General features: G+C 38.3%; 1 protein-coding gene across 7 annotated transcripts in view; it reads right to left on the reverse strand.

Annotated features, from left to right (window-relative positions):
• The window catches only part of FANCD2 (FA complementation group D2), a 49,300-nt gene that overhangs the window by 12,380 nt on the left and 11,981 nt on the right, over positions 1-24,939 (reverse strand). For 5 of the 7 annotated variants that reach the window (XR_009048846.1, XR_009048845.1, XM_057706565.1 and 2 more), the window contains 21 exons: positions 24,798-24,898; positions 24,296-24,404; positions 24,038-24,073; positions 21,460-21,603; positions 19,817-19,951; positions 18,482-18,613; positions 17,232-17,342; positions 13,640-13,749; positions 12,544-12,604; positions 11,758-11,877; positions 11,243-11,316; positions 10,799-10,945; positions 10,175-10,275; positions 9,760-9,875; positions 8,613-8,721; positions 7,736-7,846; positions 7,352-7,464; positions 4,680-4,823; positions 3,569-3,685; positions 2,690-2,818; positions 2,433-2,551 (listed from right to left, as the gene is read on the reverse strand). Coding sequence is in view for 5 of the 7 variants with exons in the window: in XM_057706565.1 (XP_057562548.1) it covers positions 2,433-2,551; positions 2,690-2,818; positions 3,569-3,685; positions 4,680-4,823; positions 7,352-7,464; positions 7,736-7,846; positions 8,613-8,721; positions 9,760-9,875; positions 10,175-10,275; positions 10,799-10,945; positions 11,243-11,316; positions 11,758-11,877; positions 12,544-12,604; positions 13,640-13,749; positions 17,232-17,342; positions 18,482-18,613; positions 19,817-19,951; positions 21,460-21,603; positions 24,038-24,073; positions 24,296-24,404; positions 24,798-24,898 (2,339 nt within the window). In the remaining 2 variants the exon portion in view is untranslated. Of the gene's footprint in view, positions 1-2,432; positions 2,552-2,689; positions 2,819-3,568; positions 3,686-4,679; positions 4,824-7,351; positions 7,465-7,735; positions 7,847-8,612; positions 8,722-9,759; positions 9,876-10,174; positions 10,276-10,798; positions 10,946-11,242; positions 11,317-11,757; positions 11,878-12,543; positions 12,605-13,639; positions 13,750-17,231; positions 17,392-18,481; positions 18,614-19,816; positions 19,952-21,459; positions 21,604-24,037; positions 24,074-24,295; positions 24,405-24,797; positions 24,899-24,939 lie in introns of those variants that run through there. The other 2 variants (XM_057706564.1, XM_057706566.1) reach the window with 2 other exon arrangements.

A 24,939-nucleotide genomic window follows, 5' to 3' on the forward strand; every position in this document is an offset into this window, starting at 1 on the left:
CTAGATCTTTCACTCCTCTAGAAACATTTCCACATCGCCAGTGGTAGTATCTCTTCCTTTCCACAAATGAATTCTGAGGGCCTATTATGGGTTGGGGATTTTGAGGGGGGAAGAGAGGGATAGCTTTTTAGAAGTATAATTGACATACGATAAAATGCATATATTTAAAATGCTGAATTTGATCAGTTGACATATATATAAACCCATGAAACCATGACCACAGTGAAAATAATAAACATTATCTATTACCCCCAAAAGTTTCCTTGTATTCCTTTGTAATCCATCCCTCCTTCCATCCTCCTGCCCAATGTGACGCAACTGCTGAATTGTTTTCTACAAGATTATATGCTTCCTCTTAGAATTTTCTATAAATCAAATCAAATACTGCATACTCTTACAGTCATGGTTTTTTTTCACTATCATTCTTTTTTCATCCATGTTGTTGCATGTAGTATTCTGCTACATCAAGATACCATAATTTGTTTATCTATTCACCATTTGATGGACATTTGGACTGTTTTCAACTTGGGGCTATTACAGATAAAGCTGCAATAAACATTCATTCACAAGACTTTGTGTAGACATATGCTTTCATTTCTCTCGGATAAATACTAGGAGTGAAATGGCTGTGTTGTATGGTAGGTGTGTAATTAACTTTTTAAGGAACTGCCAAACTGTTTTCAAAGGTGTACCATTTTACAGTTGCACCAGCAGCATGTAAGAGTTCCAGTTACTCTACATCCTCGCCAACACTTGGCAAGGTAAATCTTTTTAATTTAGCCATGCTGTGATTTTAACTTGCATTTCCTTAATAACTAACACTGCTGAATATCTTTGCACGCGTTTATTTGCCAACTGTATATCTCCTTCATTAAGCACCTGCTCAAATCCTGTGTCAGGCACTGTTTTTAAATACTAAGGATATGACAATGGCTGGTCTCTGCCTTCATAGAGCTTACAGTCCAGCAGGGAAGACAGATGAACAAATACTTACAATAAAATGTGATCAGTTTTATCATAAGAGCATTAGGAAAGAAGTGGAGATGAGAGGCAGAAAGGAGACTTACCTGGCCTAGAGGTCAGGGAAGATGCCCCTGAGGCAGTGAAGTTTAAATCCAGATCTCAAGGATCAGTTAGAAAAGATTGGGGATCAAGGAGGGTGACGATCCTGACAGAAGGATGGGTATGTGTGGAGCCTTCCAGGTAAAAGCTACATAGGGTGCTCAAATTAATTCAGTATAGCTGGAGGGCAGAGTGCAAGACAGTGAGTGGAATAGCAGGAGTCAGAGAATAAAAGGCCTTTAGAAGCTAGGTAAAAGCGTTTGAACTCAAGAGAAATCTAATGGCAATCAGAAACCAAAGTTGGGCTAGGATAAGATCAAGTTTTTGCTGGGAAGATTACTTTAACTGCTGTGTGAAGAAGGGACCAAAAGAGGACAACTGGAGGCAGAAAGACCAACTGTGAAGCTAATCTAGTCCTGGTGAGAGATGACAGGAGTCCGGAAGCAGTGGAGAAGGAGAGGACAGGTGGTCATTTAGATGTTATCTAGAAGACAAACAACAGGATTTTGTGATCAGATGTGGGAGAAAGGGTAGAGAGTAAGAGGAAGGGACAAAGAATAACTCCTGGTTTCTGGCTCAACAACTGGTGGTGCCATCTACCTAGCCAGGGAAAGCTGAAGGAGCAGTGTGAAGGATGAAATGCTTGTTTTGGATGCGATGACTCTGAGGTGTCAATGACGCATCTATAAGGGGGTGCTGAGGTAGGCAGCTGGAGATAAATGCTTGTCGCTCAGGAGTTAAATTTTAGCACAAATTTAAGCTTGGGTGAGATTGCCCAAGAAACCTGTATAATGAGAACAGAGGGCAGGACTAAGCCCTGGACAAAAGCACTTAAAGGACACACCTCCCTCATTTCTACTTTTGTTCATGCTGTGCCTTCCAGTTTCTTCCTTTACCTCCCAAAATACCATTTACCCTCCAAGAACCCCATGAAGTCCCATGATTCCATGAAGGCATCCCTAAACAACCCAGCTTACACTTTCAGCTTTTTACCACATAATCTGAAATTTATCTGCAACTTGTTTAGTAACAACTTCTTAAGTAACAGTCTCTCTGGTGCTATTAGGGAAAGGTTGCCACAGCAAACTTGCTAAGAATCAGACGGCCAGATTTATTACAGGTTAGCCAAAAGCAAGTTATCTGATTTTCAAGTGAGTTAGTAATAGCGACTCTGTAAGACACAGAGCATGTAAGACCAAATGAAATGATGCAGACAAAAACACTCCAGAAAGAATAAGCACCATATTTACATAACATTTTGGAGCCCTTTCCTCCTTTTCTACACCTCAATGCCTTGGGAATGAAAGGCAGAAAGTAGAAGCAAGGACATACTTGATTATCTCTACCTACTGTACTTGCCACATACTTACCAAGCAAAAAGCCCATGAAAAATCTGCAGTAGCCTCTGATAGCAGGAAGACATTATGTGGTACTCTTGACCTTTAGTTCCTGGTCCATCAACTACACCATGATTCTCAGCAGTTAAGCACTATGGGGGAAAAATGCTTTAAAGACTGTTGCTTTAGCAATTGCCCTCATTTTCCTTCAATATTTCTCAGCCAAAAATGAAATCTCTTGTTCATTTAGTGATATTTAAGTTTCTATAATGATAAGATAGGCTTCTGACCTGAAAATAGTTGTGAATGTTCTCCAGATGGTTACACATGGGGGTCAGCAGTTGAACAACACTATGAGCGATTTCTGAGGCAGATCTCTGGTGGAGATGTGAGAATCCAATATTCCGGTTTCCTTTGCTCTATAATAAAATCAGAGTTACCGGGGAAGAAACTGTTGGATAGCTTCTCTGAAACTAAGAGTTTGTTACGGAGTTGAATCAAACCTTGTGTCACCAGGTAGAGCAGATAGGAGAAATTAGGAATATATTTTGACAGAGGGAACTCGCTCAATCTTCAAATAACCAAGATATTGGCTTTCATAGAGTACAGACAGTGTCTGAGAAGTACACACCCAAAATTACTAATGAGATAAAGCTCACACAAAAATAGAAATCATTTAGGCTGATAAGAATGTAGAGCAAACAGTAAGTACAAGAAGAAAGAAGCAAGTAACTGGATATACTAATTTTAAACATTTACACCTAAAACTTACACATTTTGTTGTTTATATCATCCAATTGCTTCCCCAGATGCTACAAGCGTTCATGCATTAGATACACACTCAAGGTTCCGGACTTCTCTAGACAGCCAACTACTATGCTGAGGCTTGGGCAAGGGCTTAGTTTGGGAGGGTGTAAAAACCAAAATCCAAGCAAAAAACAGATTCAGAAATGCTCAGGGCATTTAGAAATACATTTTCTGTTTTGGATGGCTTTTTTTTCTCTGTTTCAGAGTTCCTTTCTAAAGCAAGGTGAACAAGCGCTGGCAACGGGGCTACAACCATGCTACCCAAAAACAACACCAGAGAAAAGTAACAACTTATTCACTACTAAGACTTCCTTGTTTCCAAATCCACTAAGGCCAGAGCCTGTGCTCCTGCCTGTACTAACCTTGAGGAAAGGGGATCTCCTGGCCACAGAAGGTGTTAGCATGTTCTCTAGTTTCTGGGCGAGATCTTCCAGCAAGAAAAGCAGCTCAGGGGGCTCAAGTTGCACAATTTCTGTAGCCTATCACAAGGAGGAAGGAAAGAGTCATTCCCAGCACGTCCTAGCCATCTTTTGCGGGGACACATTTCATGTTTACTCATTCCAATAGGTGAAGAATCTGTCCATTACTGAAAAAAGGGAGGAAATTTCCCCCACCTCATATAAATGGCTGTTGTGCTGTCAACAAATCAAAAAGTGATGCATTTCTTAAGTAAAACAAAATTTAAAATTATTAAATAGGAATGAGGCAGTATAGTTTTAGAACACACACTTTTTCTCCAGAAATAAATGCCTCTGGTGTATCCTTCCAGCTGTGGACCCGTGATGCATTTCCTAAGTACCTTGGGATAAAAAAATGATTAATCCATGCTATTGCTCAAAAAAATTTTTTTAACCTGGAAAAACTCTACTCGCTGGCGAAATGCCACATAAAAAGGTACCTTCTCTGTGTAAATGTCCTCTACTTCCAACTTCATTATAAATACCATTCTCTCCTCAGTTTCACTGATACTTGGTTTAGACCATCAATATAGCATGTACTGCTAGCTGTCTCCTTCCTTTATTAGATTATGAGCTATTTGAAGGCAAGCATCATGCTGTATGTATTACTGAATTGCTAATGTCTAGCTGAGTGGCAAATACAAAAAAGGCCTTGACAAACATCTCAGGGACACTGAACAAATGTTATGAAAAAGTGAAAAGAGCACCGAGTAACTATATACCAGAACAGTGTTGCTCTACAAAAGTAATCTAAAGAGCTTATTATTAGTAACCTAAGGTAAGGATCACATCATTAGCACGATCTTTTGTAATGCCTAACGCACTATAAAAAAACTTAGGTTTATAAACATCACGATGATGAGGATGATTATTCATCCACATTTTCACACAGAAAGGCTTTGGAAGCCAGAGTCCAACTTTTCCCAGTGTCACTGTGCTCTTTCTGAAATAAGAATAGAACTGAGGAACTTTCTGAAATAAGATTAAGTTCTGGGATCTCAGCTCTGTCACTTACTTCCGTGTGCATTTCAGTATCTAGGATGAACCTGGCCACAAGCGCACAATGCAGAATAGAGAAGACCTCAATGTCCAGCTCTCGGAAAAAAGCGTGGTAATTTTGTAATGACACTGATGTCTTTTCTTCTTTCCCTTTGGATTCCTGGGAAGAAAGTACCAGTAAACAACAGAATAAGGCTTCTATATTAATCTAATTTTAAATGAAGATTTCAAAATGCAATTGTACATTTATTTTATGCAAAAAAGTTACATTTCATCAGAGCCTTTTACCAAAGTCCCTAAACATTCCTGAGACAGAGCACCTATTGTAATATTGAGATACAGGTCACACCTTGAGACTCTTGATTGGTTTCCACTTAGGGATGAACTATTAGACAAATCAAGGCACTATGCTGTGGTAGAGAAAACTATGGGCTTAGGGGCAGGAAAGATTTGGCTTCAAATCCTTGCTCAAGGACTTATTAACTGTGCAACCTTGGGCAAGTCACCTATCCCCTCTGGGTCTTAGTCTCCTCATCTCTTAAATATAGATATCAATACTAAGCTTGAGTTTTTAGGAAGATTAGAGGAGTTATACATAACGAACACTCAATAAAGAGTACCTAAAAAACAGAAATAATTGGGATCCAGGTGGTTTAGGCAATTTCACAAACCCACTCTGTGAGTGGTACAATTACAGGAAAAGGACCTACTGTTTATTAAGCATCTATATTAAGAAACTGTACTAAGCAGACTCTACTACCCAAAGCAACTTACAGATTCAATGCAATCCCGATCAAATTACCAATGGCATTTTTCACAGAACTAGAACAAGAAATTTTACAATTTGTATGGAAAGGCAAAAGACCCCGAATAGCCAAAGCAATCTTGAGAAGGAAAGACGGAGCTGGTGGAATCAGGCTTCCTGACTTCAAACTACACTACAAGGCTACAGTGATCAAGACAGTATGGTACTGGCACAAAAAGAGAAATATAGATCAATGGAACAGGACAGAAAGTCCAGAGATAAACTATGGTCAACTAATCTATGACAAAGGAGGCAAGGATATACAATGGAGAAAAGGCAGCTGCTTCAATAAGTGGTGCTGGGAAAACTGGACAGCTACATGTAAAAGAATTAAATTAGAACATTCCCTAACACCATACACAAAAATAAACTCAAAATGGATTAAAGGCCAGAAACTATAAAACTCCTAGAGGAAAACATAGGAAGAACACTCTTCAACATAAATCACAGTAAGATCTTCTTTGATCCACCCCTGAGAGTAACAGAAATAAAAACAAAAATAAATAAGTGGGACCTCATGAAACTTCAAAGCTTCTGCACAGCAAAGGAAACTATAAGCAAGATGAAAAGACAACCCTCAGAGTGGGAGAAAATATTTGCAAACAAATCAACAGACAAAGGATTAATCTCCAAAATATATGAACAGTTCACCCAGCTCAATATCAAAAAAACAAACAATCCAATCAAAAAATGGGCAAAAGACCTAAATAGGCATTTCTGCAAAGAAGACATATGGATGGCCAAGAGGCACATGAAAAGCTGCTCAACATCACTAATTATTAGAGAAATGCAAATCAAAACGACAATGAGGTATCACCTCACACCGGTCAGAATGGGCATCATCAGAAACTTTACAAACACTAAATGCTGGAGAGGGTGTGGAGAAAAGGGAACACTCTTACACTGTTGGTGGGAATGTAAATTGATACAGCCACTATGGAGAACAGTATGGAGGTTCCTTGCAAAATTAAAAATAGAGTTACCATATGACCCAGCAATCCCACTACTAAATATATATCCACAGAATACCATAATTCAAAAAGATACATGCACTCCAATGTTCACTGCAGCACTATTTACAGTAGCCAGGACATAGAAGCAACCTAAATGTCCATCAACAGATGAATGGATAAAAAAGACATGGTACATATATGCAATGGAATATTACTCAGCTGTAAAAAAAGGAACAAAATTGGAACATTTGTAGAGACACGATGGACCCAGAGACTGTCATACAGAGTGAAGTGAGTCAGAAAGAGAAAAACAAATATCGTATATTAACACCTATATGCGGAATATAGAAAAATGGTACAAATCAACTGGTTTGCAAGGCGGAAACAGAGACCCAGATGTAGAGAACAAACATATGGACACCAAGTGGGGAAAGCGGGGAAAGCAGGGGGGTTGGGGGGAATGAATTGGGAGATTGGGATACCAAATTGTACACTCTAAATATATGCAGTTTATTGTATGTTAACTGTATCTCAAAAAAAGTTCTTAAAAAAAAAAAAGAAACTGCACTAAGCAGTTCATGTTACCTCAATTCATGGAGAAGTGAATAATCTAGGATCAAAAGAGGAAAGAGGCTAAAAGAAGTAAACCTAGAACTACATCCAAAGACAGAATTTGATAATACTCCTGGGGTGTGAAAGAGAGTAATGCAATCAAGAAAACAATTAGAAAAACCTGTATGTGATAGTGATAAATACTTGGGAGTTTAACCCAAACTCTGCTACTGAGAGGCCCATTCTAGGGCCCAGGAGAGTTTGTTTGCCTCTCTTTTCCCTGATTTTTTTCCCTGTAAAATACATAGGATAATGCTGACCCTTTGCTAATCTCACTGGGCTGTCACACATCCTCATAGATACCAGTCATTCCAATACCTTTTCCAGCTGGCTCCTATCAGATGGTGTAGGGTCGCATTCTGAATTATCCTCCTTTGAAAGTGCATCAGGGGAGGATGTTTTGCCACCATCTGCTTTTCGTTTCCTTCCTCCTTATGTTTCAAGAAGACATAAGTGATTCAAATAATCAATAATCATGTTTGCTAAATATCACTGCCTTCAAGAAACAATCTACTGAAGACTACCGAGAGATAGAGAAGGTAATTTTATAACCCTAAATTATAGTTCATTGATAAGCATGCCAAAGAAAGGGTTCAATTATATAATCTCTCCAATTACTGATGCCTTGATGCATATAACTTCTAAGTCAATTCAACATGGCCCACGGGGAGACACAGAAAAAGAAGAAAAGAACATACTCACCTATCTTTCCTTGTGTTCTGATTTTTGCTGAAACAGCAGTACTGGTATGAGGTGTTACTTCTAAACTTTCCAAGTCAAAGTTTGCAAGGGGAGGAACATAGTCTGGGATGACTGAAACAGAAAGCAGGAAGCTCAATGTATACCAACAATATACCACTGTTAGACTTGGAATGCTAATCACCCGCTTAGCTCAAAACTAGCTTCCAGAACTACCACGCATGGCTGACTGCCTGTAAGGTGCATTCAGGTCATCTGACATTAATCGTTTTGGCATAGTAAAATGGCCAAAGATAACTTATAGGAATATCACATTAACTATGATCAATTAACACAAAACCATTCTAAATAATGATATAAAACATCCACACAGACAAGAATTAAAAATAAGTTAACTTACATTTAAAATCTAAAGATATTAGCAAAATTTGCTCACATAGCAAATTTGTTTTATACACAATTATTTAGATGAGGGCCTGAGAGAGGCTCCATGTTTTCCCCAGAGAATCAAGCTAGTACTTTAAAATAACAAGTTTTCTTAACGGTCAGCAGGTATTAAGAGGCCTCTCAGCTTTACTCCGTATTCATAATGATGTTCATGAAGGCAAAGGGCACTGGAAGTTTGACATCCAAAGAAGCAATGTAATTTACAAAAGCCCAACCAATGTTTTATATCTTTTATTTTCTTAAGCACCAAGGGCTCCTAGAGATAACAATGGGAGGAAAATGGATGTGTTCATTTTTTTAAATTTTTGTTAAGCAAACATTTTCTTGCCCCACATGAGTAGGGGGCAGCTATCGTTGAGTCTGGCTTAAAAGCTAAGTCTTCTATCTCCTCACCATTGCCCAGGAGGGCTATAATACAGGACCCTTCCCTCACCTTCCAAGTACTTTTCCAGGAGTTGCTGCAGCTCTACGATGTGCTTTAACCGGGTGAGCACCTTCCCCTTCATCTCGGGCAACGTTTGCTGACAGAAGGCATTTACAACCTGAGGAAGTACAAATTATATTCTCACAATCAACTGTTCAGATTTTAACCTTGTTTGCGTTATTCAGCAAGGGCTAAAAAAGCTGTTTAGTGACAGGATCTGTGAGCCAAGTGAGAAATATCAAAGTGTTTTCAGCAAGGCCAAGGTGCTGTAGAGAAAAAGAGCCCTGGGCCAATAGAGGAAATCTAACTTTTAATCCTGGTTCTTATTTCTCGTTAAGCAAAAAGGTGAAACAACACAGTATCTAGAGAGTACACACTTTGGTGAAACATGTCCTAGTCTGCTACTTACTAGTTGTGTGACCTTGGCCAAGACCTTGACTTTAATCTTTCTGAGCTTTTATTTCAACTATAAAATTGGAATGCAGTTGTATGGATTAAGTGTGAATAAAGAAACTAGCCCAGCATTTGGTATGTGTGTTGGGTAAATTTTAATGACTTTGAACTCTCTGTACCTGCAATTCCATATGTGTAAAATGAGGATAATAATACCCATCCTGCCTGCATCATAATATAACTGTCAGGATAAGAAGAGATAATTCAAGTGAATTCTCAGAAATAACATGCATGAGAAAGGAAGTGTGATACAGATGTAAGATGTTACTGTCATTTTCAGGATTTCATTTTCATTATATTTCATTATTATTGTGCATTAAGCACAAAAATATTCTAAAGGAAGGTGAAAACTATCGTTCACTTGATCTCACTAAATCAAAACATTACGTGGCATACCTATGTAAGGAGGAATAGTATTTTCACAGTGGAGAAGGTGAAGTTATTCCAGGCTGAAGCAGATTCTTGTGAAAAGGCTTGGAGGTAGTAAAACATGGGCAACATTAAGTGAATTCTAAGTATTTTGATTTGGCTACATCAGGAGGTGCATATGATTAGGGAAGGGTGTGATACAACCACTCGAGAAACACACAGGGGTTAGTGGTTGGTGGACAATTTTTAAGGAGTTTCGTGGGAACCAAGAAAATAGTTTCCTTCCAAGAGAAACTACAGACAGTAAGTGAGATGTCCTAGTAATTCTGCTCACCTCTCGGAACCAATTGAGAGTAAGAAATATGAGTGAACACATGAATGAACGCTCTTTAACAGACATGGACTCCAGTCTCTCTCCAGGCTCCAGGTCAGTGAGGAATATAGGACAATCTGAAAGAGAAGAACAAACATTTCTAATCCCCTTCAGTTCAAGTCAACAGAACCTGGATGCTGCCCCTAGAGCTAGCTCTCCTTCTACTTACTTTCCCCTTTAACTAGTGTTTGAAGGTCAAGCTTTGATCAGTCTCAAAAATACTTCCAAGTCATGCAGCAGTCAACAAATACAATTTAAAAGTCTCTGTGAAGTTAGAAAATTCCTTCCCACGTACACATGTACCGCTCTGCCCCTTCCCTAAGTTTACCAAAGAAAGGCTACAAAGAAGAAAGGATCTGATAACTTCAACCCATACCTAATAAACCATCAATCTCCTCCAAGTTTCCATTATGTTGTCGGTCCACACAAAGTCTCAGTAACCGGAAATAGGGAGCCAGGCACAACGGAGAAACCAATCTAGGAAGGAAAAGTCCATTTTTAGACCACAGTTTATAAACATATTAGTCTACATTTATAGGGAGCCCAACCTTATAATTAAGGAGTTTTGCCCAAAGTAAGTGGTTACTTTTAAGAACATACGACAAGAAATGTAATGGATGCTCAGCAAATAAAGAAAGAACTGAATTGGAGGAAGACAGAGGTAAGTAGAGTGAATGCCCATCTGTTAGGAGAAAGTGGAGATAAGACAGAAGGAGGATGTAAGAGTGGCAGAGGTAGACAAACACATTCATGGGTGGGAAAAAGGAATAGAAAGAGAAACAGCCTCACAGAATATCTGTTGGCTGTCATGACACAATGCACATCCCAATCCCAAGGTCCGGGAGAAAACAAGGAGTGTGCCCCATTTTTGGTAACCCATCCAAATACCACCTTGTCTTGGGAGAAATCCTTTTTAATCAACAGACTGCAAGAACTGTGGCATTCCCTGTGAACATTCAAAATACCAACACAGGTTTTAGAGAAGAAAAAGTGTACTGACTTTTGGCCTGATTCCTGCGAAGTCAGTCTACCCCCATCCTTCGCAAAGTCCTGAGAGAACAACAGTGGCAGGAGGTTGATGGCAATCCCATCACAACCATCATAGTCTTCTAGTCCGTAGAAAGCTTTCACAGGAAATGGATAGTCACTGTGGAAAGAACCCAGAATCCGATGCCCCAACTCAAGGGTATGGCAAGTTTATGAGAGAAAGCACTAGAACAAACCAATCTCCTCTATTATGAGAAGTGAGAGAGAGGAGAAAGAACAAGTGGGGAATCTTTTAGCAATTCTGGAGCTGGAGGTGCTGGGGTTGGGAGGAGGGAAGTTGTGGAAGTGGACTAGACTTGGCTGAGGTCAAGACATTCTGAGGTTTGTACCAGTTATTGATATAACTGACATAATTTCTTTACCAGTACAACCATGTCAGTGGGTAAACAGTACTTACCCTTCTGGAACAACACAGACATCCACCACAAAGGCATCTTGGAAATCAGTAAAGATGGTCTGCCCAACCCCTTCCTTCAGGAAGCAAACAAACAAAAAAGGCTGTGTAGCCCAGGGTGTATGTGCTGTAAAGCCCTAAATAAACTATCAACCTTTCTAAAGCCTCAGTTTTCTCATTTCTGAAAAGAACAATAATGCATATCTCATTATTTGGATGTAGAATAGACATAACACAAGAAAAATGCTTAACACAGTGCTTGGCACAGAGCAGATGGTGGCTTTCAACAACATCATCAACCACATGATCCTCAGCCTCACCCTCGCTATTATTATTGTTAGTCTGTGAAGGAGGCTCAGAGGAGAGGCCTGGGGCAGAGTGCATCAGAACAGCCTTCACAATCAGAATGCGGGAGAGCTCACAGGAAGATTACAGCACAACAGAGAGAAGGGTCTGAAGAATGTATAGTAAAGCGGCCCTCATGCTTCACTGCTTTAAGAAAAGATACTTGGCCTTACCAGGGCTTTTGGAGCCAGCTTTCCTCCTTGGATCAGGTTGGCAAATTCATCATAATAAAGTGCAGAGGCCTGAGGAGACTGTTCACTGCAGGAACGAACCAAATGTAGCAAGGAGGTCACCTGGAGCAGTTGAAGAGAAAGAATGGTCCAGTCCTTGGGCTGCCAATGCTTCCTAGTTAAACACCATTCACCCCATTCAGCAGTAAGTTTTTCCCTTTCCAACTTCACTGGCAAAGTTCTTATCACTGACTCTCAGCTGAGGTTTTTCCTAAGTCTCCTGACCAATCCATCTCTTTTGAATCTCATCTCTTTTCTGATCCATCAGACACAGGAACCAGATTAATTTTTCTAAAGCAAAGCTTGGATTATGCTGTTTCTATGCTAAGAAACTCTTAAGAACTACCTCTGTGTAAAAATTAAATCAAAATGTCTTGATTCACATTCAAAGCCCTCTGTTTTCTCTCTCTGAACTAGCTTTATCTCCAACTCACCAGTTATACACTTACTTGTCCCTATGCTCCAGTCAATCTGCTATTCTTCAAACATAGCCCATCTTTTTTGCTCTCTAGGAACTTACAATTTAATTAGGGAGATTAGACAGATACAGAACTAAAATACCCAAGACAGTGGATTCTAAAGGCCAAAAGAGTCGTACAAATTACAAAAGCTATGAGTTCAGGAAAACATATTTTGAAAAAAGAAACACTCTTTCTGGTAAGGTGACAGTGACCAGAAACAATTCTTCAGTTACTCATAAACATATCCAACTACACAACAAGAACTCACCTGTGCGCATTGTTCATTGCTCAGGTCTCCTCTCCCTGGAGTCAAACTGGAAGATCTACTGCTAAAAACAGATTATTGTAGATTCACTTTTGTAGTATTTTGCAACAACTGGCAATACATTTAAGAAATTTGCCTTCCCTGGGATCACGGTAGAGATAAAAGTGCATGAAAGCACAGACAAGTATTGATTTAGGCCATACAAAATGTGGATTAGAGCAAACAATGGCTATCTTAGATTCTTTTAAGGGTACACTAAATCAGTAAAAATCATAAGAGCAAGCACTCGGCATTGTTCTATTTAATGCTCTCAACAACTCTATGAGGTAAATATACTATTAATATCTTTATTTCACAGATGTGAGAATACAAAGGCACAGAGAGGTAAAGTAACTTACACCCAAGATCATTCAGCTAATAAATAATGGAGCCAGTATTTGACCCCAGGCAAGCAGTATGGCTCCAAAGAATGAACTTTTGACCAGTATACTATGCAGCCTCTATGGATTACTAATGCTGACTCTAAGAATGTTTCCTGAGGTCCCAGGAATTCATGACAAATAATTTCCAAGAAGCAAGAACTAAATTCCAATGTCATTTCACAATGGTAACAACTTATCAAGCCCCAAGCTTCTTCTAGGTATTACAACTGTGGCATCAAACTGCAAGGGGGGAAAAATCCACAGGAAGACTTTATTTATATCAAACACGGTGTTGCAGACAGGAATAAAACAGCGATGGAGAAACCTGTATTGTCTAGTGCCTAGGACTGGAGCAAATACAGAAAAATGTATCCCAGGAGGATCAGCGTTCCCCTTTTGTAGAAACATTTCTAGAACTTAATTTTTTAGCAATCCCTAGTTTTAAACCATCAGAATGTAACAACTGTGATCACAATTCTGTAAAAATTATATGCAGTATATACAGTCAATATTAGAAGGAACATGGAAAAGTAGCAACAAACATTTGCTTACTTCTCTTATTACAGTTTTAATGTCTTCTGTTATAATGATGTCTACACAATATAACACTTTATTTTGTAAGACAACAACTTGATTAATTGACCACGAGCTACAGAAAACAGAATTTCTATGCATACCTGTCTGCTGCTATGATGCCAGCCATGGTGACAGCACCAATAATACCAATGAGCTTGTACTTGAATATGGTGCTAGAGAGCTGTTTTCGTATCACCAGATACATGTCATCCTGCAAGGAAACAATGATAAAGATGAAGATGTTGGAATGGTACAGCAAAAGAACCTACAAATATTAGAGCCAAAAAAGCTAGAATAGCAAGAGTTCTATCATCTACTAACTGTGTGGTTTTTGGTGAGTCATTTCATCTTTCTGAGTCTCAATTTTTTAAATTTATTTATTTTTTACTTATTGGCTGCACTGGGTCTTTGTTGCTGTGCACGGGTTTCAGTAGTTGCAGCATGTGGGCTCAACTGTTGTGGCTTGTGGGCTCTAGAGCGCAGGTTCAGTAGTTGTGGCGCACAGGCTTAGCTGCTCCGCTGCATGAGGGATCTTCCTGGACCAGGGCTTGAACCCATGTCCCCTGAATTGGCAGGCGGATTCTTAACCACTGCGCCACCAGGGAAGCCCCTGAGTCTCAATTTTTTTCATCTATAAAATGGGAAAGATTTTGCAAGCATCAGAAACAAATTATGGAGACTTCCCTAGTGGCACAGTGGTTAAGAATCCACCTGCCAGTGCAGGGGACACAGGTTTGATCCATGGTCCGGGAAGATCCCACATGCCACAAAGCAACTAAGCCCATGGGCCATAACTACTAAGCCTGAGCTAGAGCCCTCAAGTCACAGCTACTGAGCCCATGTGCCACAACTACTGAAGCCCGCGTGCCTAGAGCACATGCTCCACACCAAGAGAAGCCACAGCCATAAGAAGCCTGTGCACTGCAACGAAGAGTAGCCCCTGCTCGCTGCAACTAGAGAAAGCTCTTGTGCAGCAACAAAAAGCCAATGCAGCCAATAAATAAATTTTTTTTAATGTTTAAAAAATAAAAAAGAAACAAATTACAACAGTGCCCAACATGCAGTAGACATTCAATAATAACAGCTATTATTGTAACTGCTATGACAATTGCTTGATATGGATGTGAATTATCATAATGTTGTTGGCTGCTCAGGCAAAAGTAATCAAACAGAAAAAAGTACTTAGGGATAAATTTAACCAAGGACACAAAAGACATATATTAAAAACTGCAAAACATTGCTGAAAGAAAGTAAAGACAACCTAAATAAATGGAAAGATATCCCATGTTCATGGAATGGAAGACTGAACATTGTTAAGATGATGGTATGCTCATTCAAAGCAATCCTTATTAAAATTCCAACAGCATTTTTTACAAAAATAGAAAAAACCCATACTAAAATTCATATGGAATTTCAAGGGACCCCAAATAGCCAAAACAATCTTGAAAAAGAACAAGTTTAGAAGGTTCACAGTTCCCAATTTCAAAATTACTACAAAGCTGTAGTAATCAAGAGTGTGCTACCAGCATAAGGACACACATTCAGACCAACAGACAGAATAGATCCTAGAAATAAACCCTCACACATATGGTCAATTGATTTTCCACAAAGGTACCAAGACCACTCAATGGAAAAAGATAGTTTTTTCAACAAAAGGTGCTGGATATCCATACACACAAAAATGAAGCTGAACCCTTACCTTATACCATATGTAAAAATTAACTTAAAGTGAATCAATGATTTAAATTTAGGAGCTGGAACTATAAAACTCTGAGAAGAAATATAGGGGAAATTTTTCATGACTTTGAATTTGGCAAATTTTTTTTAAAGTATGATACCAAAAGCAGCAGCAACAAAAGAAAAAAAAAATAGATTAATTGAACTTCATCAAAACTGCATCAAAGGACACGATGAAGACTGAAAAGACAATCCACAGAATGGGAGAAAAAATTTGCAAATCATATATCTGATAAGGGATTAATACCAAGAGTATATAAAGAACTCCTACGAGTCAACAACAAAAAATAATCCATTTAAAAAGTGAGCAAAGGACTTGAATAGACTTTTTCCAAAGAAGATATACAAGGACCAATAAGCACACAATAAGATGTTCAACATCATTAGTCATCTGGGAAATGGAAATCAAAACCACAATGAGATACCACTCTACACACAGTAGTACAGTAAACAGAAAATAAGTATTCGCGAGGATGTAGAAAAATCGGAACCCTCTACTGTTCGTGGGAATACAAAATGGTGTAGCCACTGCGGAAAAGTTTGGTGGTTCCTCAAAATGTTAAACACAGAATCATCATATGACTCAGATATTCCACTCCTAGGTATACACCCAAGAGAAGTGAAAATAGGGACTCAAATAGACACTTGTACACCAATGTTCATAGCAGCATTAGTCAAAATAGCCAAAAGGTGGAAAAAAGCCAATATCCATCAACGGATGAATGGATAAATTAATTCAGCCTATACATACAATGGAACACTATTCAGCCATAAAAAGGAATAAAGTTCTGATATATTCTACAACATGGAGGAACTGTGAACATATGCTAAGCGAAATAAGTCAGACACAGAAGGATAAATATTGTATGACTCTATTTAAATGAAGTACCTAGACCAGGCAAATTCATAGAAGTAGATTAGAGGGTACCAGCGTGTAGAGAAAGGGAAATGGGGAGTTATTGCTTAATGGGCACAAAGCTTCAGTTTGGGATGATGAAAAAGTTCTGGAGATGGATAGTGGTGATGGTTGCCCAACACTGTGAATGTACTTAGTGCCACTGAGTTGTACACTTAAAAATGGTTAAAACAGTAAAATTTATCTACGTATATTTTACCATAATTAAAAAATAAAATAATGATGTAGCTCTCTTGTTACTGACATGAGGAAATCTTCAAACTATACTGCTAAATGAAACAAGCAATACACAGAATAAGAGTGTAGGGTATGGAATATAGGTACACAGGTAAATACAAATTTGTCAATGCTCAGAGCATCTCAGAAAGCTATACACTAGTAACAGTGATCGCCTTTAGAGAACCAGATGTCTAGAGGACTGAGACGGAGCAACCATTTTTCACTACCTTTCTATACCTTTTGAATTTTGTACCATGCGTGTATATTACCTAGCCAATTTTTTAACTTCAGTTAAAAAAAAAAAAGTGCTGGTTGTTCAGTCACAGGCCAGTATGGATTACTGCCACAAGGCGGCACCAAAGATACAAAAGAGCTATGAATTAAGATGCCAACCTAATCTTACTTTAGTCCCTTTGCCTGGCTTTTTCAGTGAATGGCATCCACAAATGAGAGCAGGCCCAGGTGGAGTTCACATTAGATGGAGATGTTCGTTAGTGAACAAGGGAATTCCTTGTGTCCCCATGGCACTCAGTACAGTACCTGAATGACTTTTCTTACTCAGTTTCGTAATTAGCTGATTGCAGACTCATTTCCACCCTAACAGACAAAGCTCCTTGAGGGTAGTAGGTCTAATATACATCTATCATCTCAGAGCTTGGCACACAGTAGGCATCTAATGTTGTAGTAAGAAAAGAATGAACAAATGCTATGACTACAGCTATGTACTCTATTTCTACTACTACACAAGCTGCAGTAATTTTGTTCAGAAAATTTCAACTGAAGAGGCTTAAAAGATTCTTTCTCAACACACTGCCTCTTACCTGGATGTGATTGCTGGCTTCATGCTGTTTGCTAAATGCCAGCATGCTGAGAATATAGAAGAGTTTTCGTATTTGCTCAGGGGACATATTATCCAGATAATCTAGAATGCCCTGGGAGAAAAACATGCCGAAGATGCAATTACCAACTTGCATTTTCTTCCTTTAAATAAAAAAATTAAAATCCTCATAAGAGGCACACATGGATAGCTAGGCATCTGTTCCACAAAAGCTCAAGTTCTCTAAAACTAGGCTCAGCACCCAAAGCGTTGATGTTCTGCTTAGTCATCCTAACACACCTCTTCCTACTTCTCCCTATTCGTTTTCTCCACACTTCTCCTTTTCTTAGTGAAAACAATATTCTGCCAAAAGTTATGTCTCTGACCTTATTTCTCAGCTTCTATTCCATTAATTACTTATTCATTCTCTACAGATATGGAAAGTCACAAGGGAACTACTTACTTTTTGACCTCAGGCAAACCCTGAGTTTTCTCATCCCTAAAATGGGGATAACAGGGTCTAATCTTTCAAAGCCCAGATCTGATTATGTCAAATCCCCAATAAAAACCTGTAACAGCTCCCTCTTGTCCACAAAATAAGGTTGCAACTCTTCAGCATAGCATTTAAGATCCTTCATAATCTGGCCCTGTCTCACGTCCTCACCTCCCACCACCGCTCACCTTACCCTATTCACCAACCATGCTAATCTACGTGTCATCCCTGAGGCACGCCATGGACGTGGGTGTAAATTTGCTTCTGTTCAAACTGTTCTCTGCCTAGATGTACTTCCCTTTTTCTTATCAAATCTCTCCTATCCTTCAAGAATCACTCAAATGTTATCTCTTCTTTGAAGACTTCTCCAGTTTCCTAGGCCAAATTAATTATTCCTGCTCTGGTATATCTAGAGCACTTTATCTTTATTAGAGAATTCATCATGTATTTATAGTGACTTACTTATGTATCTTACTTTCTGCCAAAGGCAAAGACTTTTATACCCACAGCACCCAGAATAGAGCCTGGCACATAATTAGGTAAAAACAAGAATTTGCTGAATGAATCAATACACAGATAGATGAGTTATTTTTTTCTATTATCTGCCCCACCACCTCACCTCCAACCCACCCGCTTCTACCAATTATAATGCTCAATATCTACAGTACAAAATAAATCGCTGCTAACAGATATCAGATGTCTCTCAGATATATACAAGAAAGAAAAATGATTCAATATAGGTCAGTGGTAGGACTAGATACCTTCACAAAGACAGCGTTCAGCCTCATAGCAGATGGGTTTAGAACTACCAACTCTAGGAGGACATCCAATGCAATATCAACTTCAGCTTCATTCCCACTGCAGATATGGGTCACTAGGGCACCAATCACTTCCTATACGGAGAAGAGTCCATAAGACAGTGTGAAGCTAAATATGGCGTGGCCATCTAAAAGAGGTTCATGCCCGAGGCCACTCCAATCTCAACTTGGTTAAAATCCCAACCCACCTAACCCCATCATCTAATTCTATTAACCAGTTTTCATTAACCTTAGATTCAGGAGGTTTAGGATTATGTCACTCTAACTACACTACCATCCAGTCTTCATTAATTTCCCATAATTTACCAGTAAACACTGTCTAAACCCTCCTGATTTTGCTTCCTGGTGTAGTCTTTTCTCTTTCTTTTCCTCATCTGGGTTAAATATTACCCATCAAGTTGTGGTCATACTTACTCTATTGAAATTTACTGAAAAGGTGGCACTCAAGGAGCTAAAGGCTTTTACAAGTTAGACTTGTAGGTTTCAAGTAAACATGGGTCATGATGTTGTCTCTAAGACATTAAAATGGTTCCCCCCAAAAGTCTTAGATGTTCTTCTCCCTTTCCTTTATACTGCTGCTCCACACTGACTCACATGGTTTTCTCAAGTGCAGTAGCTATCTCATGCCAGCCGAGTCCATAGCTCTGCATTAAATTTTAAAAACTTTGTCTTTATTTTTTGAAGTTCCATTCAAATGTGCTTTAATGCTCTTAATACACGTATAGCAAATATAAACAATATAAAATAAGACGCTTTGTTCTTTGTTTTCGTAATCACTTTCCACAAGTACGGCCCTCCCTGTTGGATATGTGCTACTAAATCTGGTGTCTCATGTTCATGGGAACAAAGTTAGGCCCTCAGGCATTTCTCCTTCATTTCTTTTCACCACACTTTTTTCTAGAAAACAACTCCAGGATCAACTGGCAGTTGATTAATTGCAGCTAAGTTTGAAACTGCCATTCCTGTACTGTGAGAACTCCATGATAACCCCAGCCCTCTAAGCCAATGTTTGTTTGAAGTAGACTGGAGCTGGACCTTATTTTAGACTCAGAGAATTTTAGACCTCAAAACACAGAGTTAGATCCTCAAGTCCAACCTCTTCATTTTGAGACTAGAACTAGAACCAAGTTTTCCCAACTCCCAGTTCAGAGTTCTTTCTCCTTCAATGCCTTCCAACCAAGAAGAAGTAAAAACATCAGATCACATGCAAGTCACTTGGGATTGCATTTCTTTCCTTTTTCTTATTCCCTCCTTCCCAAAATAAACATTTCAACATACCTGCTGGCAGTAAGTGTCAAAAAACTTAAATGCATATTTGTATAGGAGACTGCCAAACAAAATTATGCTCTGGTCTAGGGAGTGCAACAAACTCTGAGCCAGCGACAAAATGGATGGACAAACATCCTTAAGAACCTTGAGGAGGGAAGAGTAGAGAGAAATTAAGCTGTGGAAGAAACTTAGTTATCACAGCATCTAGAGTTGCAACTGCTAACCCTTTCAAGATGTCAGAGTTCTCTCCAATTCTCATTTTAACTTAAGGTATCTTAATCTTTGTAAGATAAGAATTGACCTATATGCTCAAAGAAGTTAAACCACAAGCCCAACAGCTGGTAATCTGTTCCTATCTGCCCAGTTTGAAACTAGAATCCAGATCTTCTAAGTCCCAATTTCCTCACTTAATCATTCTGCCTCCCTGGGGATATAGCAGGCCTGCTCTGCCTTGGTTATAACATGAAATCAGTCTATAAGGTTCAATGCTAATTAAACTGATTTCTTCTAAAGAACATCAAGAGGAGAACTAATCATGTCCTACCAAGAAGGTAGTAGGTGGACATTAATGGAACCAGAATAAATAACCAATTATTAAGTCCAGTTTCTTTACTGATATCACCACACTGAAAAAAAATCTTAAACAATGAAATGGGTATAATGCTTTACTGAGGAAAATGCAATAAAAAAATTATATATGGTTTCTGCCCTATGCAAAATTATAGCCCAAAACACATATCATAGCAGAAATAAGCACAGAAAGGAGTGTAAGATAAAATAATACAAACTTTAAATCCATTCCTAAATATAAAGTCTTAAGACCTAACTATATATTCTCATTAGTTCCTAAGTCAAGACCCAACTATATATTCTCATTAGTTCCTAAGTCAAGACCCAAACCTCTGGTTCATCCAGTTTTCTAAGAAGGTATACACTGTTAATATTCTGAATATTCACCTGGAAAACACCATTCCTAGGTTATAAAATTCCAATTCAATGGTTTATATTTTAACAGGAATGATCACCTCAGGGGCATAGTGTTGAATAGCTAAATAGTGATGGTTCAATAGATAAAAAATTATGTCTCTATTAGCATTCCTCTGATCCTGTTATACTCGGGTTTTTAGAAACTACTTAAAACAGGATACAAAAGGCAAGTTTGTCAAAGTTGCAGATTACAGAGAGCTAGACAGTTAAAATGATTAATATAAAATTAAGATTCAAAAGTCTCAATGGGCTTGAACAATGGACTAAAACTAAAAACATGACATTTTATAAGGGAGCTGTAAAGTTTTCCATTTTAAAAATGGAAAATGGTTAAAAATGAAGTTACATAAGTATGTAATTAGAACACCTGAATTACAATATTTCCTATAAAAAAGAATTGGGGGTTTGAGTAAGTAAAACCAATTTTGTGACTTTTTTTGCTAAAAAGATGAAAACCAATCTTGGTTTGGTTTTATTAACATCATAATGTCTCAATCAAGGTAAGTAATAATCCTACTAAGTTTTGAAATATACTGAGCTCCCTGTCAAAGATCTACACCCAGCAGATGTGGTGGTGTCATGATGCCCACACTGGGTAGGAAAGGTTAAAACAACCTCTCTATTATAACTTTCAGACTAATGCTGTCTGATTCTCTGACACTTACCAAGTAATGAATATAGAATGTACCCTGTAGCAGCTCTTCTTGAAAGCAGCCTGATCGAATCTTATTTCTTAGCACCCTCTCAATGTACTTCTTTGTCTGAGTGTTGGTGCTATAGATGATGAGAAGCATTGCCAGGTCAAGGATCTGTTGTCAATAAATATGCAACAATAGGAAAACAGTTTAATAAAGCAGTACATTTACTACAACAAAACAACAGGTCTCCACTTTTCCCCATTCAAACAAAGAATACTCATTTGCTCAACAGACTCTCATGGGAGTACCTACATTTTCATAAAACCCATAAATATTTTTCAGAGAAATAGAGTGCCACAATTATTAACCACTGGTATTTTTTAGGAAAATACTGGGGGACTTCCCTGGTGGTGCAGTGGTTAAGAATCCGCCTGCCAGTGCAGGGGACATGGGTTCAGTCCCCGGGTGGGGAGGATCCCACATGCCGCGGAACAACTAAGCCCGTGCACCACAACCAATTAAAAGATAGGCAGAAAATCGGAAAAGAAATTTTTCCAAAGAAGACATACAGATAGCCAACCTCCATGAAAAGATTTTCAACATAACTGATCAAAGGGAAATACAAATCAAAGCCACGAAATATCACTTCACACCTGTTAGAATGGCTATCATCAAAAGGACAAAAAAATAACATATGTTGACAAGGATGTAGAGAATTGGGAACCCTTGTGCACTGTTGGTGGAATGTAAATTGATGCAACCACTATGGAAAACAGTATGGAGGTTCCTCAAAAAAAATAAAAATAGAAATACTATAGATCTAGTAGTTCCACTTCTGGCTATCTATCTGAAAAAAAAACAAAAACACTAATTCACAAAGATATCTGCAACTGATGTTCATTAGAGCATTATTTACAATAGCCAAGACATAGAAACAACCCAAGTGTCCATTGACAAAACAGATAAAGAAAATGTGATAAACACACACACACACACTCTCTCTAGAATATTATTTAGCCATAAAAAAGAATGAATCTTGCTATTTGCAACAACATGGATGAACCCTGAGGGCATTATGCTAAGTCAAATAAGTCAGAAAGAGAAAGACAAATACTGTAAAATTTCAATTATATGTGGAATCTAAAAAATAAAACAAACAAAAATGAACTCAGAGAGAACAGATTGGTAATTACCAGAGGTGAAGGCAGGGAGTTGGTGAAATGGGTAAAGGGGGGTCAAAAGGTACAAACCTTAGTTATAAAATAAATAAGTCAGGGGGATATAATGTACAGCATGGTGAACACAGTTAATAATACCTGAGAGTAGACCTTAAAAGTTCTCATCACAAGTAAAAACTAAACCGTAGCTGTGTATGGTGACGGACATTAATGACTTATTGTGGTGATCATTTTGCAATATATACAAGTAACAAATCATTACACTGTACACCTGAAACTAATATATGTCAATTATATCTTGATTAACAAGGACATATACATTATTAAAGGTTAGATGTTCTAATGAATAAAAACAAAAACAACAAATTACTTGAGACATTCCTTCACTGAAGGCCCAACTCAAACGCCAAAATTGTGATAGATTATAGCAGAACAGAATACAATTATTAAAAATGACAATAAATGGACTTCCCTGGCGGTCCAGTAGTTAAGACTCTGAGCTCCCAAAGCATGGGGCACGGGTTCGAATCCTAGTTGGGGAAGATCTGGCATGCCACATGGTGCAGCAAAAAAAAAGACAATGCAGAAGCATGCAAGATATTTATGATACAAGGTGAAGAGAAAAAAAATGAGAATACAAAATTATATTTACACAATGATTAGAAATCTGCAAAAATAGCTAAGCAGGAGGCCAAGGGTTATGCAATAATAAAACCACTGTCTTGGATATTTAGATTCCCTACCCCTACAAACCCAGTCACCACAAAAAAATTATTGCGTTTTTCACTGTTTTATTGACTATCACAACAGCTTTTAAAATAGTCATCCAACAACTGCATAATCCAACTAACAAAACCCCACAAAACAAGAGATCCCAACTAAAGAAAATCCTTAAAGGGAACCAATCAGTATACAAAAAATCATCTAGCTTCTTGACTGAAAAAAATATCTCCAGAGTTAAGACAGATTCAGCACCATTGCGCTAACAGTAGATGGACTGTTTGACTCACTTTTGTCAGGTAAAGGAAAGTAAAACATGAAATCTTGACAATTCCATGTGGTGAGAGGAAGGGCAATCAGACAGACAGAGGGACCCGAATACCCAACTCATGACCCAAGTGACTCTAGTCCTCACCTCCTCATGGGTGGGGACTCTGCTTCTTTGACTGCAACTCATTATGCCTGTTTGGAATGTTACTATTTCCCCTCATGGATATTTTATTTCATTTTATTGCCAGAATAAAGACCATCTGGCGAGTCACCCCTTCAGATCATCTTCCTCAGAGAGCTAATGTTTATTAGAACAGCTACAAAAGGCACAGAAGGGATGACTAGAAGGAGCCAGGGAAAATAGCAGGAAGGAAAGCCAATCAATATTACTAAGTTTACATCTGCAATACTTAATATTCATAGTACATGAACATTACCTTGTGTTCCGACACTGAGGTGATGCTTTCAATTGCCTGGAAAAACAAGGGTCATGAAAATATTTTAACACCTAAGAACACTTTTTGCCATATTCAGCTTGCTCTGTTCTCTTATTTAAGAACCAATCTGCCCATCTGGTGACCAACATTATTTCTACTTGATTGACTGTTAAGACTTCTATTTCAACCTACCTTTATTTATACATCTGTCCCTGATTGTCACTCATTTCTTCCTCAGTGTTCAAAGATCTCACTCACCTTAATCCAAGCTTCTGAAATGATTTTCTCATATCTAACAGCTGACTTTATTACATCAAAGAGAAGAATAACACAGTCTTCACCACTGTTTTCTTGATTTCCTGAAGAACTACAAGTAGCAGAAGGAAAAAAAATCATTCTTCCACTTACCAGAAAGGAATCTGTAAGATTTGAGTTCCTGCTTACTAGCCATGTGCCTTAAAACAAGTCACAACTTCATGTGTAAAATAGCTAATAAAATTGTACGGCAGCCTATCTGGTATTGATCTGCACAGCAAGGGGATACACACACCCATACGTACATATACACACATATACATACTTACACATATAAATATGACTTGAAAAACCGTACAGTGCATAGTAGTACATGGTTGTAATATTACTACCGTTATTTGTAGTTTTAAGTATTAAGATCTTATGTCCTGGCTTCAGGATAAATGTCAGAAAACTTTCCTTGCCTACGTGAGAAAAAGGGTGGTAAATGTCCATGAGTTTATACCTTGTTTGTCCTCTATTTTTCCACCTGCTTTGAGAAGCCTGCAATAGTGATGGCAAAATACAATGCTGCAGATCCAACCTCTCTCGAAGCTCGGAAATTACCTACGGCAAATACATATTAGCTACGTGTTTTGCTCATTCAT

Source organism: Hippopotamus amphibius, chromosome 13, assembly GCF_030028045.1.
Source record: "Hippopotamus amphibius kiboko isolate mHipAmp2 chromosome 13, mHipAmp2.hap2, whole genome shotgun sequence".
Taxonomy (NCBI): domain Eukaryota; kingdom Metazoa; phylum Chordata; class Mammalia; order Artiodactyla; family Hippopotamidae; genus Hippopotamus; species Hippopotamus amphibius.